The sequence below is a fragment of the Benincasa hispida genome, chromosome 6 (assembly GCF_009727055.1).
Source record: "Benincasa hispida cultivar B227 chromosome 6, ASM972705v1, whole genome shotgun sequence".
Taxonomy (NCBI): Eukaryota; Viridiplantae; Streptophyta; class Magnoliopsida; order Cucurbitales; family Cucurbitaceae; genus Benincasa; species Benincasa hispida.
This window is the reverse complement of record NC_052354.1, coordinates 5090889-5110630: the sequence shown is the minus strand read 5'-3', so window position 1 is coordinate 5110630 and position 19742 is coordinate 5090889. Positions and strand designations below refer to the sequence as shown.

Here is a 19742-nt window from a genome sequence, read left to right as displayed (position 1 = left end):
AAACCTCAATTTGCTGTAGTTTTTACTATTTACTACAGTTTTTACTCTTTTATATTCTTCATTTTTTTAATCTTTTATTACAGTGTTTACTATTTCATTATCAAACTAAAATAATTTACACCTTAAATACATACTATTATAACCTAAGTTAAAATAATCTACACCTCAAGCACAAATTATTATAACCTAACTATAATAACCTAGTACTATAATAACAAACTCCTTACTCCAAATGCTCTTAAGAGACTAAATTCAATATTCATTGAAATTAAGAAAATAGATGGACTAAAAAGTTAAGGGTCTGTTTGGTTGGTAATCTGGATTCTGTTTTATATTTTTAGATTCATTGAGTTCAACGAATATATGTTTGGCAGACAATTCAAATTATGTTTATGAAATTTGTTCTCGGATTTTGTGATCCAGATAGTGCAAATTCAGAAAACAACATTTTTATGTTTTTATTATATCCATAATTTGAATTTTAAGATTTAAGATGCAAAGTTATATTAAGTAAAGATAAAGATATTCATAAATACAATATGTCTTATTATAAACTCAATTTATTTTTTTAAAATGAAAATATGTATTATGTAATATATTATAAACTAGTTAAATTATAAATTTGGTCCCTATTGTTTTGATAAAGTTAGGAGTTAGTCCTATGGTTATAAAAGTTAGACTTTAGTCTCTATGGTTTGATATAATTTCATATATAGTCCCTATGATTTGTTAAAATTCTTTTTTTTTTTTTTATCTTAAATAATCTCTAGTATAGGGGGCTATTTATGAAGCTTTCATCAAATCATATGGACTAAATTCTAATTATAAATTATACGACCTAAATTCTAACTTCCTCCGAACTATGGGGATTAATTTTTCAGTTTATCCTATTAATTATATGACATTACAAAATAATAATTATACAAACTTTTTTACCATAAAACATATTCATAAATAAATTAATAATAGTTTCTTGTCAACTAATATGTTATGGGTAAATACAACTAGTTTACAATTGTTTAGATTATAATTCAATTTTTGAATCTGCTACTAAACACATTTATGAAAACATGAAATAAACTCTGTCCTTGTTTTCGAATTTATATTTCCAAATTCTCTACCAAATAGGCCCTAACAAACTCCACACTAAAAGTAATCCAAAATGCATTTTAATTAAACAAACAAAAAAAAAAAAGTAAATCCTATTGAATTGTCCAATATTTCAATTATTTTGTTTTACCAAATATTGCTCTCAAGGAAAATAATAATAATAATAATAATAATAATAATAAAAAATAACTAAAACATTTTTTTAAAAAAAGCAAGTGTAGTTGGACATGGACATATAATCAAATTTTTTAACAAGTGTGATCCACCCCGTCCTTTCTCTCTCTGTCTGGTTAAGTATCAAGTGAGGAGAGCAAACGGAATGGAAAAAGGCGGCAATGGAGCTTCATCAACTACGGTCCGTCATCTTCTTCATCCATGGCTTCTTCTTTTGACAAATTTGGATTCAATTCAAACAAGCATTGTTATTATTAGTCTCTCGCTTAAACTCTCCACACGAGATTTCTTTCTTCTGATTTTGCAGGTCGATCCCTCCAAGCCGCCATCACTGACCTGGAAACGCAAGCTCGATTTCACCGGAAAATCTCCAGAGTCTTTCTCTTTCACTCTCACCGATGCTTGGCATCTGGTCATTCTAAATCAACTTCTTAACTCCTTAGGATATTGTGATTCGACTCCCTGAAATCGGTTCCTTCTTCTTTATGTGATCTGATTCCGCTCGCTTTGTTTTCGATTTTCTAGGGCTCGTTAGGCTACAGATTATGGCGTCACGGCAAGGAAGAAACCGCTAAAGGAAGAGTAATAATGACTGCTACTGCTAATTTCTTCCGAATCGATTCTGATTTCTGTTTCATTTGATCATTTATTCACTATACTGTATATTCTCTCGCTCTCTCCTCAGATTCCGGTTTACGAATTCTTTTCTGATCAACCAATCACATGCTACCATGGCGTTTCGTTAGGTGGAATAGGGTAGGTAGCTTCCTTCACTTTTCCTCCTCCCACTACACCGCTGCTGCCGCCGTCTGACATTTGCTTGTTTTCTTCTGACATTTGAATTAATTTTAGTGCAGGAAGCATCGGGCGGAGTTACCGAGGAGAGTTTCAACGCTTTCAAATGTTCTATGGACCGTGTGAAGATGAACCAGTTTTAGCCAATCAATTCTCTGTCAGTCAATCTCCATATTCTTCTCTGTATTCATTTCATGTTTAAGTTACGTACTAGTTTAATATTGAAACTCTGAGTCTGTGGTCTTTGCTTTGTTCTTCTCTCCCAATTAAATTCGTGAATTTAACAAATTAGGAAAGTTTAGAGACTAAATTTTTAAATTTTTAAATTCGTACATCAAATTGATGTAAATCTCAAAGTATAAAAATTAAATTTATGATTTGACCATTCATTTAAATTGTTTGATTGATGTCTACATTGTTCCGTTTTAGGTGTTTGTTTCACGCCCAAATGGAAACAAATTCTCATCTGTATTATGCTTTGCCAAACCACAAAAATCCAAGTAAGGTTTGAGATTTTGGTATCATTTAAAATAATTATGTTGGCATATGATTTTAGAAAAAATAACTATAACACGTAATAAATGAGGATTTGATAAACTTCTAATTTGAATGTGAAAAGGTAGAATGCATTAGGATAAGAATTTTGAAATGTTTGTTAAAAGAGCCCTAAGATCTTTACAAAGTGTTTTTCTTTGAAATAATTGATACTTGATCTTTACGTTTCTAGATTTTACAAAGTGTTTTTCTTTGAAATAATTAATACTTGATTAAATCAAACATTAAAAATAGTTAAAATTAATCACCTTTTAACGCCTCCAAAATCAATACCAAATGGAACCTAACTTATCAACAAGAAGGTGGCTAAGTAGTTTTGATGTTTTGAGTTTTAACTAATGAGAGATTCATATTACTACTCTAGTCTATCTATGTCAAGGACCGGTGAAAATATATAGAAGAATAATTCTATGTAGATGGGTTTCAAGTTAACGAGTAATGGTTTTGAGATTTGAAACGAATCTAGCAGTATAATTCCTTCTCTTATTTTATATCTTTGAGCATTTTTCTAGAGATGGAAAGCAGGATGGCATAGAATCATGGGATTGGAATTTGAGTGGAGCAAATAGTACATACCATGCTTTGTTTCCGAGGTCTTGGACAATATACGATGGTATCACTTATAATGATTTGAATCAAATTCCCATTTTTTCTTCATTTAAGTATGTTTGGATTGACTTTCTAAATATTTTATTTATATTTATAATTAATATTTAAAAAGTCAATCCAAACGGGTCTTTTATTTTCTTCTCTCCCGCATATTTTTGTTAATTTTTTGAATTAGGTGAACCGGACCCGGATCTTAAGATTGTTTGTCGTCAAATTTCGCCATTTATTCCTCACAATTACAAGGAGAGCAGTTTCCCAGTCTCAGTATTTACATTCAATGTATGGCCAAATGAAAATTGAAAAATTAGACGATCATTTGACCGATTTAATGTACAAACTGTTGGCTAATGTGTTATGAAAAATTGATTTTGGTGGTGGTTGGTTTATATGGCAGCTATCTAATGAAGGTCAAACTTCTGCACAAGTCACTTTGCTGTTTACTTGGGCTGTAAGTGCTCCCAATTCCTTTTTATAGTTCATTTTGATACGGTGGTAAGGCATTTTCTTGCTGAATTTTGGAGCTCTGTTTTTTTTTAAACCTTTTCAGAACTCAGTGGGTGGAAAATCTGGATTTACTGGCCATCACTTTAACTCAAAGATGGGGTAAGGATATGTTATCTTTCTTCTACAGGTGTTTGTGACACTAAGTTGAGTTCTGAAATTTAAGGAACTGTTTGGGTGACCGTAATAGAATGAGTTTTTAATACAATCCAAAAACTCATGTTTGAATTGAGCGTTTTGAGTCCGATTTGTAATATTAAACTCATTCATTTTCACAATTTTCAACTCAACACTCTGTTCCACCATTTTCATGCTTCACAATTTCATTTTCATTCTGCCTCGATTCCTCACACATCCCAATACCCTTCAGATTTCCAATAATCTTGATTACATTTCAGCTCCCCAAATAACTCCTAAAATTAATATATTAGGATTAGAAAATTTATGTTTGAGATGTAGAGTTGTGTAAGATGTAATTCTTTGATAGATGTGCAAAAGAGAGAAAGGATGGAAGATGAAGTTTCTCGACAAATGTATAAATTTCAATGATGAACATTATTGAAATTCAGTATTTAGGCCAAACGTCCCCTTAGTGTCAAGAATTTCTATCTTCCCTTGTGAAGATATGAATCAAATTCTTCATCTTAATTTTTTTTTTTTTTATTATTATTGTTTTTTAGTGAATTTCAAAGTACTTTATTAAACATTTAAAAAGTCAATTTCGGATGGGCTCGAATTTGTTATTCATATATCCTCTCTAAGGTTTGAAAACTTAACCTGTGAACAGGGCAGAAGATGGAGCTCATGGAGTCCTTTTACACCACAAGTGAGTACTCTTCAATAGAAAAACCCAATTTTTGTTATTCAATTTATTCCAATTTTGTTAATATTTTAAATAAGTTTATTAATTCACAATTTGTTTATTTAGTAATTTCTTTTAAAAACATTTTTCAAATTCTAATTGTAGTTTAAAACTAAAAATAGCTAAATTCTACCAATTAAATTACCCCTAATGTGTCGTGGTTGGTTTCCATTTTGCCTCTTTCATATATATATATATAGTACTTAAAAATAATAATTTAATGGTAGAATCGAAACTTTCAAAATATCATAAGCAAAAGGACATTTTGAATGGGTTGTTATTGAAGACTATTTTTGCAACTTTTAAAATAAAATGAGCAAAATTGAAAGCAACCACATACATTTTTTAATTTAACCAATAAAAAGTACATAGTTTCACAAATCAAATTCTATTTTTTAAAAAAAAAAAATTGATCAACATATCAAAAGTATTTAAACACGAAGAAGTTGAGAAACTTTTCCGAATATTTAAAAAAAAAAAAAGATTTATTCCTAATTTTATTCATATAAAAACAAATATTTGTAAAATGTTCAACAGAACCACGAAAGGGCGACCAACTGTAACGTATGCTATTGCAGCAGAGGAAACTGATGATGTTCACATCTCAGTCTGTCCTTGCTTTGTAATATCCGGTGATTCCGAGGGCATTTCAGCAAAAGATATGTGGCAAGAAATTAAAAATGTTAGTACATCGCTACATCATTCCATTATCACCTTTTCTACTTTTTTTTTTTTTTAAGTCTCACCTCTTTTTCCCTTCATGCTTTTATTTACAGAAACAATAATCTCTCATAATAATAATAATAATAATAATAAAGATAAAGAAAAAACACACACACTCTCACAATTTTCTTTAACTACCGAAGAGCTATTACTGTTCTTCAAACCAATTTTATAATTTGTTAGGTGCAGTCTATTCTCAATTCTCATATACCCCTTATCATATTTTGTTCTTAAAGGTTTCATTAAAATCTTGTTCTTGTAAAATACATTGAAGTTAATGAATGCTTTAAATATAAGGATTATTTGGTGAATTATTTCCAAAACAATATTTTGCTTTCGATAAAAATGTTGTTAAAAGTAATAATGTACTTCAAGTTTACTTCTTCTTCTTTTTTTTTTTTTCTCCTTTTTTTCACGAACCATTCCTTTTTCAAACCATATCATCTTTTCCTAGAAAGATCAAAAGTCAGTGAACTGTCGGTGGAATGCATAATTACATAAAGGATGACACTCGATCATGACTATTTAAAATAACAATTAAAAAAATCTAGAAACAATCACGAGTATAAGGCACCACCATATTATTTATCTCTTTTTTAAATCGTTACAACAACTGTCCCACTTTCATTTTGCTCTTCTATTTTAAAATAAAATATTAGACTCTCGTCTTTTAACACCACCCGGATGGAAAAAAAAAAAAAAAGTTTCGACTGATAATTACTTAATTTAATTTTTAAAAATTACAAATTAAGTTTTTTTTTTCTCTCTCTCTGATAGATTTAAGAATCAAATAAAGTTTTAAAAACTAAACAAAAATATAGGTTTCACTTGATAATTATTGAGTTTTTAATTTGTATCTTAAAAACTAAGTTTGTAGACACTGTTTTCACCTCAAATATCTCCCTGTATTATCTACTTTTTAATCAATAGTTTAAAAAACAAAGTCAAAATTTGAAAACTAAAAAAATAATTTTTGAAAACTTGTTTTTGTTTTTTAAATTTGACTAAGACAAATAATAGTAAGAAATGAGGAGGATATATACTTAATTTTCAAAAATAAAAAACGCAAAATAGACCATAATTTTTAAAAACATGGTTTTTTAGGGAAAAAATTAATTAAGAATTTAAAAATAATTTTTTAAGATATATAAAAATTGTAGTACTAAAAAAACAAAATTGTTATGACCTAAAATAGTAAGATCAATAGTTTGGATTTGAAATATTGATGTAAAAAGCTTGTATGAGCTAATTGCATATGAAACTTCTATTTTTTTTTTTATTTTTTATTCTTATTGCAGCATGGATCGTTTGACAAGCTTGGGAGCGTTGGGCAATACGAGGGTTCAAAGCCAGGCTCTAGTATTGGAGCAGCTGTAGCAGCCACGTTGACCATTCCTTCTTCAGTTGCCCGTACGGTCACTTTCTCATTGGCATGGGACTGCCCGGAAGTTAAATTCGATGGAAAGACCTACCACAGGTCAACCTCCTTCCTTAATTCCTCTTTATTCACTAATCTACCTCGAGTATAAATCCTACCACATAAATATTAAAAATCTATTTAAGTTAGATTAGATTGGATTAAGAGAATTTTTTAGACTAACAAAAAAAAAAAAAATTAAGATTGATTGGATTGACTATCCGAATGACTCAAATTAAATCTCCAACCCAAACTTTGAAATTGGAGTTGAATGGTAGGTTATTTATTTTTTAGTACCTTTTTATTAAATTAAAATACTAAATTTGTCTAAAAACATATTCATAACTAAAACTTAATAAAATTCAAATGTTAAATATAAAAATTCGAGAGATCTATTTTAAACTTCAAACAAATATATATATATATATATATATATATATATATATATTAATAATGATAGAAATTTAGGTTGGATTGGGTCACCCGAATTTTTAAAATGTAATCTGAACTCAATCCAACCTAAGAAAATAATAATAAGATAGAAGATTTAACCCAAGTCAACCCTTACAATTCAGGTTGGGTAGTTTGGTTTGCTTGAGTTGTCGGGTTATTTGAACAGCCCCTAATAAACACATTATTCTAGCATTCCCAAATATCTGCAAAATTATTCATTAAAACAAATATAGTTATCTAAAGATGTCGGACATTTGAAAATTGAGACATCCAATATTATGGTGATTTGCATTACAGAAAAAAAAAAAAAAAATGGTTTCATAGAGTATAGAGATTTGAACCTTAAACCTTAAGAGAGAATACACATGTCACTACTAAGTTATGGTTATTCAATTGGAAAATTGACACTTAAACAACTCGACCATGATTGAATAATTAAGACTTTGTATGATGATTATTTAGTTTTTAAAAAGTAAGCTTGTAAGCATTATTTCCGCCTATTGTATTATTTCATTTTTTAACTACTTTCAAAAAATATTTTTAAAAACTAAGCCATATTTGAAAACTTAAAAAAGTTATAGTTTTAGAAATTAAATTTGATAATTCAAATTTTTTTCTTAAAAAATGAAAACAATGATAAGAAAGTTAGGAAAAAATTAGCAAAATTTTGAATTTAAAAAAAAAAAATCAACCTTTCATGGAACGAAACTTTAAAAAATGGAAAAAAAATTTAATCTCTACCTTACTCTCTTTTTCATTTCCTCAAAATAATATGTCCATTTATTGCAGGCGTTATAGTAAATTCTATGGAACTCTTGGAGATGCAGCTAAAATTATAGCACGTGATGCAATATTAGGTAAATCTTTAATTCCTATCATAAATTCAAAAGAAAAATATTTAGATATATCAAACCGTACAATTTAGACGGCTATTCAATTAAAGTTTATCGTGTGACAAATATTTTTTAAAAAATAAATTATTTTTATCTATTTAATGTGCGATAAATGTGGACGGTGTTGTTCTTAATCATTGTCCATTCAAAATTAAAAATTTGGAAATGAGTGTTTTTAATAAGTGAATTCAAAATTGAAAATAGAGCATGGAAAATGGGAGGCCCAGATAGAAGCATGGCAAAGGCCAATCATTGAAGACAAAAGGCTACCAGAATGGTGAGTTATTAACATTCCTTGGAACAAACCTAAAATTTCTCATATAGGTCCCATTCAAAAGCATCTATTTTTATTTCATTAATTTCTTTTATTTTTAAAATTCATCAACTTAAAAAATGTTTTTAGATTTTATTTGATATCATTTGATTTTTAGTTTTTAAAATTTGTGTTTGTTATCTTACAATGGTTCTACCATATTTTTCATCTTTCTTTACCCCTTTGATTCTTAACCAAATTTTAAAATATAATAACGAGCATTTAAAAACTTAAACTTACATCTGTATTAAGAAATAATCCTAAAATTTAGACAATAAAAATACAGAAATTAATAGGTATAAGTTTTTATTAGAAATGGAGTTTTGAAATTTTGTTTTTGTTTTTTTGGACAAATTGCAAAAGTCACTCTTGAAGTATGGTTATAGTTGTAATTATACCCTCAAACTTTTAGTTGTAAAAATTGGGTCTCTAAATTTCTAGAAGTGTTAAAATTAGACTCTCAAACTTACAATAATTGTTGAAATTGGTAAAAACTGAACCCTCAAACGATACAATTTATACAATTATGTAAATTTGAAGATCCAATTTGACCTAATTTTAATATTCATTTAAGTTTGGGGGCTTAATTTTTAAAATTAAAAGTTTAAGGGTATAATTATAACTACAATCATATTGTGATTTTTGCAATTTGTCCTATTTTTTTAACCTAGACCAAATAACTTAAAATGCAATAGTTGTCTAACAGGTATTAATGGAATTATTTATTTATTTATTTTGAAAAGAAGTAATAATGGATTGATATTTGATTTTTGGTAAATGTTATTGTAGGTACCCTGTCACTCTATTGAATGAGCTGTATTTCTTGAATGCTGGTGGAACAATTTGGACAGGTACTTCTCTAGCAGCCTTAATTTTTTCTTTTCTTACCATCCATAAGAAAAATTACAATCCAACCTCCATGATACGAGAATAACATCCGATAGAAAATATCTTTTTCGAATAAAGAACGGTTAAAAAAATTAAAGCTGCAAATAAAGATGTCCACAAAATAGGATGGGAACGAGAATATCTTTCCCAACTCGTCCCCATCTCATTCTTCATCCACTTGAAATTCTATGTTTGATTTTTTAAATTTATTAATTTTTTAACAACTTTAAATTTATTCCCAATCTCAATAAATTTTTATATATTAAATATATCATTATTATTACATTTTAAATAAAACACCATAACATTTTGTTACTAAAAACAATAACATTTTATGTACAAAGATATCATAAAAAAATTTAACTCCATAAAGCATAGTGAACTAAAATCAACCATATATAAAACTACAGTAAACAAATGCTAGCTACATTCAATATATACATAAAAAAATCACTTAATATATATATATATATATTATATATATATATATATATATATATATATATATAAATATATATGTTTGTTTAAAATATCATGGTAAGCTTGTTTGTGAATATTTATGTGTAAATATATGTATAGTTAATTGGTTAATTAGTTGGGCAGGGTGGGGAATTTTCCCTTTTCTTTAGGTGAATTAGCAAACTATTCAAGAGCTGGAGGTTGGTACAGATAAATATTCTAGCGTTTTGTTTCTCTTTTTGATCGGTCCTAAACGTTTAAATTATTATAATTAGGTTAAATACTAAATTTAGTTCTTAAATTTTAAATTTTTGTCTATTTAGTTCTTCAACACCTTAAATTTTATATCTATTATTAATAAAAATTCATGTATATACTAGACACACATCAGTTTAAATCTCGTTTGGTAATTATTTGGTTTTTATTTTTTAAAATTAAGTCTATTTTACTCACATTTCTTACAACTAATTGAAACTACGGGCATTGCACGTGTTTCGTAATTTTAAAAATGAAATATACATGTATAAATTGAAATAAGAGTCTTAAAATGTAATAAAGTGAACTTAATATTTAATGAGGAAGAGAAAACTATCAAATGATGTCTTCCATTTTTTTTTTTTTTTTTTTTAATTTTGTTATCAATTTAAATACTTGATATTAAGACAAACAAACTATTTAACTAATAATATTTCCATTTATAATAAAAAAATCTTTAAAAATAAAACATATTTTTACTATATGTATAACTACTATTATCAGTTCACTATTTTTTTTTTAACAAAAAGGAAAAAGATTATTCAATCTAAATCTTCTTGCCTTAGCTAGTTTATGGTTACACTTGTTAATAGGGAAAAAAAAACTTGTAAGGTCATAAGCTTAATTAATTGTAAGAGAAAAATTAGTTTAACAAGATGGCAAGAAAATTTAAAAAATGATCATACATAGGGGACCAGTGCATCATGAATATAAAAATGGAGAAATGTTTAACTATAGAAGTAGAAAAAGAAGTAAACAGAGTCATTAGTGAAATACTAAACAAAGGAGTTACATGGAATCAGACTGGTATAGATATCTCAATCAGAATAGAAATAGCATGGAGCAGAAAGAAAAAATGATAACGAAATATAAAAATATAAATATGAAGTTAAGAAAGAAAATAAAAGGAAATATTTAGAAAATTGTGAGCAGAATTTAGTTCATTTATATATAAAAAAATATATTTTTTTAATTTTAATTTAATTTAATCTTAAATCAAATCTTAGAATTATTAAATATAATAAGATTCTTTTTCAAAAAAATAATAAAAATAAAATTGATAAATAATTTATTTTGAATCAAATCTTTGTGAAATTAAAACAATAATAAAAATAAAAATCTTGAAATCAAAGATAAATAATTTATTTTGAATCAGATCTTTTGAATCGGTTATTGTGATAGTTGATATCTAATCATTTTAACGTGAAAATTTAAAAAAATAAAAATATTAAAATTAAAGATTAATAATATATTTTGAATCAAATCTTTTGAATTGGTAAGTGTGATGGTTGATATTTTTTTTTTTTAAAAAAAAAAATCAATGTAAACATTAAATAGGGTTTTTTCATTTAATGATTTTAATGTAAAATTACCTCGTATGACCCTATAACCAATCCAGGGCAAAAAGAAAAATCAAATGTTTTGGCGGTATAGATGATTTGCATTTTTCTTAAGTCATTAAATTTTTAGCCAAATTCAAAAAACAAAAACAACTTTTTGAAAGCTATTTTCAAATTTTGACTTGGTTTTTTAAACCATTATGAAAAGTAAATAACAAAGACAATAATTTAGAAAATGGAAGTAGTGTCGTAAGCTTAATTTTCAAAAGTAAAAACAAAAACAAAATAGTTATTAAATGGGGACTTAATATTTCATTGTTTAAATTTTATATCTAATATATTAGTAATTGTTACAAAAATTGAATTTATCATAGACATATTGAACACAAAATTAAAAGTTTAAATACCTATTAAACACTAAAAAAATGTTGGAATCAAATATGTATAAATTTCAAATTCAAAGACTACACTTATAATTTAGCCTTATAGTTAAATTTTATTTTTATCTTACATTGTTTGCACTAGAAGTTTGGGAAAAAAAATCAATTTACATTCCTAAAGTTCTGGAGTTGTATTAATTTAAATCTCAAATTAATATTTGTGTCAATTTAAATCTCAAAATTTTGTAAATATATCAATTGAAAAATATTATGCAAGACATTTAATGATTTCCAATTAAATTCCTAAATTGTTATAAGTGAATTGATTTAGAACTTTTATTAGGATTATATTTGAAAATCGTCAATGCATCAAATTTTATACATATATAGATTTCTTCGAATATCAATTTAACAAAATGGTGAAATATTAATTGAGAGTCTAAAGTGATTTGCTTATATAAGTTTATAAATTTAATTAATAAATTTATAGACTTCATATGATGTCTATCCAAATGGAATATAATCGAGTGTTTAAATATTTATGAAAATTTAAGGTTTAAATTGATATAATTATTAATTTATAATTTAAATTGATAAAATAGGTGTAAGTGGATATTTGCTCATTAAAGTTTTGAATTATAGGATGATTTTACAGTTTTAATTTAAATTTTCTTTAATTTATAAAAAGCTACATAATGCTAACATGAAAAAATCATTTTTAAAATTTGAACTTCAAAACTATTTGTTTTAGCCTTTAATATATTAAAAACTTTCATCTCTTTTCTTTCAACTATGAATTTGTCTACTTTGTACATAGTGCAACTACAATGCATTTATAGTTAATTTAAAAAATGAAAAAAATAATAAAAAGGTTGTTTGAAAACAAAAGAAAAATTCTAATAAATTTATTGAAAAACCACCACAAATTGCTGAAATTTTTAATAGAATTGAAATGAAAATTATACGAACTAAATTAGAATAAAACCTTGAAATGGCCCAAAAATTTATTCATCAATCTTCTAAGAAAAAATTGGTTTCTAGGGGTTGATTCTTAAGTAAGTTGGTTTCAATTTAGTCCATAAATTTCAAAAAATTTCAAAAAATTTTAATTTTACTGAAATTTTATTTCAATTCAGTATCTAGTTTCAAGATTTACTATTTTAACTACATTTTTTTAAACAAATATACACTTGAGTCAATGTCAATTAATTAAATTTAGAAATTATAATTAATTTAATTGCATTATTTTTATCTATATTAAAATTTAAATTACAATTGTAGCGATTTTGTTTACGGAGTAGTAGCCATGGCCTAAATTGAAGCAAAACTAAAATCTCAAAGATAAAATTATAAAATTTTGAAATTTAAGGACTAAATTGAAACATAACTCAAATTTTAAAGACCAAGTGGGTAACGTTTAAAATTAGGGACTAAATCAAAACTATAGGGACTAAATCAAAACTAGGGTTGACAACAGGGGATGAGCGGGGGCATTTCCATCCCCGGGGGAAATTAATCCCTATTCCCCCAAATTGAAGTCGAATTCTCCTTGGAGAATCAGGTCCTTGCAAGGACCCATCTCCAAAATATTGAAAAACACCATTTGAATAAAAAAATTAAAAAAATCATACTTAATTCTTGTTAATTTCACATATTGGTGGAATATAAGAAGGATATTTTTTTTTTATTAAAAGATAGTTAATAAGCTAATTTAAAAAAAAATCAAAAAATCAAAAATTATAAAAGGGATCTTTTTAAATATAAAAAAATATTTACAAAAAAGTTCAATACAAAGCACTTTTATAAGAATTTTCCATTAGAAAAACGGTTATATTTACTTGATAGTAAGTAAAAAAATTAAAAAAATGAGAAATAAAAAATAATTTAAATAAACTCGAGGATCCTACTTTAATCCTCGATTTGACCAAGGTTAAATCGGAGATTTTTCGTTCCAATTAGATATGAAGACTCATGATATTTTTATCAACATTAATAATAATTAATATGGATATGTGTTCAGACCCTAGAGGTAGGATGTTGAATCCACCGTAGCCGAGGAAAGAATGTATATATATTTGATTCACCGTTTTGTATTTAATATTCAAATTTGGTAATCTCAGACGGCTTACCTCCGCTGCAAAACCTATCGACCATAACCCATCAAAAATACTTCCTCGAAAGATCAAAATCGGAGCCCAATGGCGGAGCACTCAACGGCGACCACCGCAAGGATGTCGCCGTCGACATTCTCGAGAGAATGTCTCAGATTTTCGATCAAACCCACGGCGGCGCCGGACCTTCAAACGCCGCACTCGGAACCAGACTTCTTCATCCCGGAGAAGAAAACGTCGGCAACTTACTTCTTGTCGAAGGAAGCCAATACCTAATGTGGAATACTTACGATGTCCATTTCTACTCCTCTTTTGCTCTCGTTATGCTTTTCCCCAAACTTGAACTCAGCATTCAGAGGGATTTCGCCGCGGCTGTACTGATGCACGATCCCAGAAAGGCCAAGATCATGAGCGACGGAAATTGGGTTCCTCGGAAAGTTCTTGGAGCTGTCCCTCACGATGTTGGGTTCAATGATCCTTGGTTTGAAGTCAATGCTTACAACCTTTTGAATGTCACCAGATGGAAGGATTTGGGTTCCAAATTTGTTCTTCAGGTTTACAGAGATGTGGTTGCTACAGGGGATAAGAATTTTGCTCAATCTGTTTGGCCTTCGGTGTATGTGGCCTTAGCTTTTATGGAGCAATTTGATAAGGATAAAGATGGGATGATTGAGAATGAGGGGTTCCCTGATCAGACTTATGATACTTGGACTGTGAAGGGTGTGAGTGCGTATTGCGGTGGCTTGTGGGTGGCTGCTCTTCAGGCAGCTTCAGCATTGGCTTCTGAGGTTGATGATGAAGCCGCTGCTCATTACTTTTGGACCAAGTATCAGAAGGCCAAAAGTGTTTATGACACGTTATGGAATGGCTCCTACTTCAACTATGACAACAGTAAGGGTCCTTGGAGTTCGTCTATTCAAGCTGATCAACTGGCTGGACAATGGTGAGTGAAGAACACTTGATTGATTCTCTCTTACTTGCATTTACGTTTCTGGATCTCATATGACCGGGTTGAATTTGCATGATTATGGAGCAGTCTCTAGTCTTTGTTAAGAATATGAACAGAATATCGTGTTGTAGGTTTAAATGCTGCGTTAGTAGTACACTTTGTTGATGTGCTTTTCAAAATGTTTGTAACTTTAGTTCATTTTAGTAATCATTTTAGTTCCTTCATTTTCATTTTTATCTCATATTTCAAAGAACCAAAATAGTCACTTTTTATAAGTATAGAATTAAAACAGACTTTTTGAAAGTATAAGAATCAAAACAAATCGAAGTTGTGAGTAGAGTAGCTAAAATGTACCTTTGAAATATACAAGGACTAAAAGAAACTAACGTTGAAGGTACAATAACTAAAATAGTATTTAAACTATATTTTACCTAAACCTATAAACCAAAAAGTTTAGGATTGAGCAGTAGTTTAACATGATATCTATCAACTATCATATTAGGGGTTGGATTCATACACTTGTTGGGAGATATGGGAAGTGACAAAAACTAAAAGAAGATGAACAAAATGGTCTCTGTTAGCTTTTCCCCCCCAATTTGACCATGTTTCACATTCGCAAAAAACAGGTATGCTAGAGCATGTGGGCTTTGTCCCGTTGCTGATGAAGAGAAGATAAGGAGTGCACTTGAGAAGATTTACAATTTCAATGTGATGAAGGTGAAGGGAGGAACACGAGGGGCAGTGAATGGAATGTTTCCAGATGGAAGGGTTGATAAATCGATATTGCAGCCAAAGGAGATTTGGCCTGGAGTTACATACTCTGTTGCTGCCTCTATGATTCAAGAAGGATTGGTTGAAACCGGGTTCCAGACTGCAATGGGCATTCATCAAGCGGCTTGGGCACAAGATGGCCTCGGGTACAACACTTTGTTTCCTTTTATTCTGGAATTCCATTGGGTTTTGACTAACTTTTCTCAGCTTAATCGTAAAATTAATATAGGGAGTAAATTTATTTGAATTTTATGCTCGTTTTGAATCCTCCCAACTTACACGTTGGTTTATAAGACTTGTTTGATAACTATTTGGTTTTTGTTTTTATGTTTTTAAAAATTAAGCTTTGAAACATCCGTTTCACCTCTAAGTTTCTTGTTTTTTTATCTACTTTTTATCAATGTTTTCAAAAGTTAGACAAAGTTTTAGAAACTAAAAAAAGTAATTTTCAAAAAATTGTTCTTGTTTTTTGTTTGACTAAAAATTCAATTGTCTTACTTGATAAAGTTGCACTATGGTAAGAAATTAAGTGAAAATATACTTAATTTTCAAAAATAAAAAACCAAATGATACCAACCTAAAGGATGATTTTTTTTTTACCTATTTCATAATAACTATGGACTTAAAATGACTTTTTAGTTAAATAATTTGGAAAACTATATTTCCTTTTAGGCCCAGGTCTGATAATGATGCTTTTTTTAGTTAGGCTGGTTTTTTTCTAATTTTCTTCAATCTCACTTTTCTTAAAGAAATATTTGAATTTTTAGTTAATTTTTAAAATTTAAAAAAAATTTAAAAACTTATTTTTAGTTTTTGCAAAAATGGGTGAAAAATAATAACAAAAACAAAGTGAAAGTATTATCTATAAGTTTAAATTTCTAAAAACTCAAAACCAAATAGTTTTCAAACAAATTTTAAAAATTTTTAATTACATTTTTTAATCTCTTAATCTCTGCTATTATTATCCTTATCTAAATGATGACATAGCTTGATCATTGGGGTAGTTTGCTGATTTGATATAATGCAATAAACAATTAATGGAAGAAAGTTGATAGTTAGACAAACAAAATAAAGTGTCATGCAATTACTCTGTTGATATTATTATTTATTAGCACTAGAGACAACTGTATAGAATCACAATTCATAATACAGGTACAATTGAGATTTTCTAAAGTTAGAGATTGGATTGATTCAACCATCAAAATGTAGGAGTAGGAAATTAACCGTTAGATTTTCAAAACTCCAATATCAATGCTGGATTATCCGAAAATAGTAGGATTATTAGTAGAATATTAATATGGTTATTAGGTGGGCATATTAATAATTAGTAAATTTATTAGGACTTTTTAGTTAATGGTGGATCCAGAAATTTTGTTGACAGAGACTTTATATAATTTAATAAAAATAAATATATTAAGCAGGGCCCGATCCTAGGTCTAGAGCAATTGGTAGGCAAATTTACTAACATTGGGCTAATTAGTAGTTTTGAATTATATAAGTTTCTTATATATATATATATATAAAGAGTATAAAGTTGAGGGGACGAGCCCCGGACCCATATTAAATCCGCCCCTATTTTTAGTTATAAATAGAGGGAATGTGTTGAGAGAAAGGTACGAAGAATTTGGTAGTTATTTTTTAATTGGGAAATCTGAAAGAGTAGTCCTCTCGAAAGGCTATAGTATATTGTAATATCGTCATGGATATTGCAATGTAATTCTATCTTTTAGATTGTTTGTTTGTTCTATGTGTTCTTGAGTTCTCTAAAAGTAAAATGGTTTGTGGGCTTTGCAGGTATTCATTTCAAACCCCAGAAGCTTGGGATGTTGATGATAGATATAGATCAATAGGGTACATGAGGCCACTGGCAATTTGGGCAATGCAGTGGGCAATATCGAAACCTACCAAAATTCCAACCAAAGTGCTTTCTGAAATGGAAGAATCTGCTTTTGCCACTCAACATGCTGCTTTCTTAAAAGTTGCATCTCTCTTAAAGTTGCCTTCCGAGGATGCTGCACACAGGAGTCTTGTGGAGGCTGCTTATGATTTCATTTGCAAGAGGTCAGCCTAATTCATCAAACCACCTCTGTTATTTGATATGTCGTTTTTTTTTTCATGGAAATAAACTGCACCAAGCATTGTTTTGTTGTAAGAATAAGTTACACATTCAGTATTGGATAATTGTATCATGTTGTATCTATTTTATTTTAACATTTCGATATATTTAGGTTTATCAATCTTAGTTCTGTTGTTAAGTCTTACTAATATCATGATCTTCCTTATCTTTGTTTGGTTTGGTTTGATTTTTTTTTCTTTTATATTTTTCTTGTTTTTGTTTTAATATTATGAGTTAGTCATGCTACATATTGTCAACTAATAATTACTTATTTGGGCCAAGAAAGCCGACTGGAAAAACAATGTTACCAATCTAGAATTAAATTTTCGTTGACATTTTGATATTTCCACATTTCCGTAAGTTTGATATCGATATAAGGGGTGAATCGATATTTCTATTATATCTTAGAAACATTTACGAAATATACAAGTAACAAAATGTCATTAATGTAAGTATAATATAAGTAAAAGACATGTTAATTTGTTTTAAAATCATAAAATATTTATTGATTTAAATTTATTTTTCAATTTTTTATTTTAATAATATATATATCTATATATAATATATTTGCATAAAAATATTCAATTGTCTAATTTTAGTTTATATACTTTCAATAAATTTTAAATTTAGTCTATACTACTAGTTTACGGTTTATTTTTCCAATTTTTTTCGATCTATTACCTTTTCTCTTGTAACTTTTTAAACATATTCATAGTTGTATTTTTATACATGAAAATTATTGTTATTATTAATCAAGTTCAATAAAAATTAGTTGCAAAAAACTAGATTTAAGATTTATTGGAAGTACGGAGATTAAAATTAAACATTTGAAAGTACATAAATTAAAACCGAACAAGTCTCGAATTATAGGGAACAAATATGGTTTTTTTTAATGACCCATTTTGGAAGGCCCAAATGCAATAGATGCAATCTAATTCTATTTTTAATAAGGGACCATTTGAAGTGTTAGAGTTGAGATATGACTGAAGGAACGGTGAAGTTCGAATGTGAAAGCGAGATCGTCCCAATTTTAATTTTTCACAGAATTGAAGTTTACAGAACAATTAAATATTATGCATTATCAGAAAATTAAAGCATGCAATAAAGGAAGAGAAAGAGTTTGAATCAACTTACCCTTGAAGCCAAAGCCTTCTTCACGAAAGTCTCCTCTCCAGTCACGATCAATTATGAACCAAAAGGTCGTCAACGAGGACATCGTTACAAAAGCAACCTCCATATTCTCTGTTGGGGAAGAGAATTTTCATGAGTGTGTGGACTCTAAGTTTTGGAAAAGGGAGAGAGTTTAAAGAGAGATGATTTTTTTTTTTGTTGTCCGTGTATTTCTTGGGAAGAACCAGAGAGACTCTTCTATGTTAAAAACAAAAGAGAATAAGATACTAAAAAGTCCCTCATAGATATATTTGCTACAAATTTAATCTTTTAATTAGAATCAATTTAATCTTACTAAACTGATTAAAATATTAAACTTAATTTTTAATCTTATTAAAAATGTAATCTTAGATCTATGTGAATCGTATTTTAAAACCATTTAAAAATAATTTTAACCTAAGGTTTGTATATAGTTCTGAATTATTTATTTCAATTTATAATTTCATGTAATTATAACTTTTAAAAAATAAATGAAACAAATTAAAATCATTCATTGCATGTTATGATGTATTTAATAAGAGTATAACGATTATAAAATCACATAAAGTAGTGTCATGCATCATGCAATTTCATTTCATTACTAAACTTATGTAACACTTATATAATAAAGTAATGAAATGATTAACAACATACATCCATACATACATTTAACTAAACACTACAAGAAAAATAACTTTCAATGATGAGTAAAACATGTTACTAAAAGCAAAAAAAGGTCGAAGTATTGCAACGTGTAGAGACGCGTCGCTGTGAATGTCGCGGTAGCCGCGTAGTCAAATATTTTAGTGACATACTCACTACGCGCCGCTAAAACTTGACTTTTACTAACACTAACACGTTACTAAAAGTGTATTTTTATGTTTTGTCACTATTTGTGTTATACAATGACGTTGAAAAT

General features: G+C 28.0%; 1 protein-coding gene across 2 annotated transcripts; it reads left to right on the top strand.

The window, feature by feature from the left end:
• The first annotated feature begins 1338 nt into the window (after positions 1 to 1338).
• On the top strand, positions 1339 to 17823 carry LOC120079899 (non-lysosomal glucosylceramidase-like). Of its 2 annotated transcripts, XM_039034350.1 has the most exons (19): positions 1339 to 1465; positions 1592 to 1696; positions 1810 to 1866; positions 1970 to 2040; positions 2137 to 2236; positions 2509 to 2579; positions 3147 to 3247; positions 3419 to 3522; positions 3638 to 3691; positions 3791 to 3846; positions 4532 to 4570; positions 5144 to 5288; positions 6628 to 6806; positions 7989 to 8056; positions 8297 to 8369; positions 9195 to 9256; positions 13848 to 14781; positions 15414 to 15704; positions 17353 to 17823. In XM_039034350.1, exons 1-19 carry the CDS (start codon positions 1430 to 1432, stop codon positions 17627 to 17629), a joined length of 2823 nt encoding a protein of 940 aa, XP_038890278.1. In that variant the 5' UTR covers positions 1339 to 1429; the 3' UTR covers positions 17630 to 17823. The 2 variants fall into 2 exon arrangements, with proteins under 2 accessions (XP_038890278.1, XP_038890279.1); XM_039034351.1 differs by lacking the exons at positions 1339 to 1465; positions 1592 to 1696 and having other exon boundaries at positions 1804 to 1866; positions 2142 to 2236.
• Positions 17824 to 19742: the final 1919 nt, after the last annotated feature.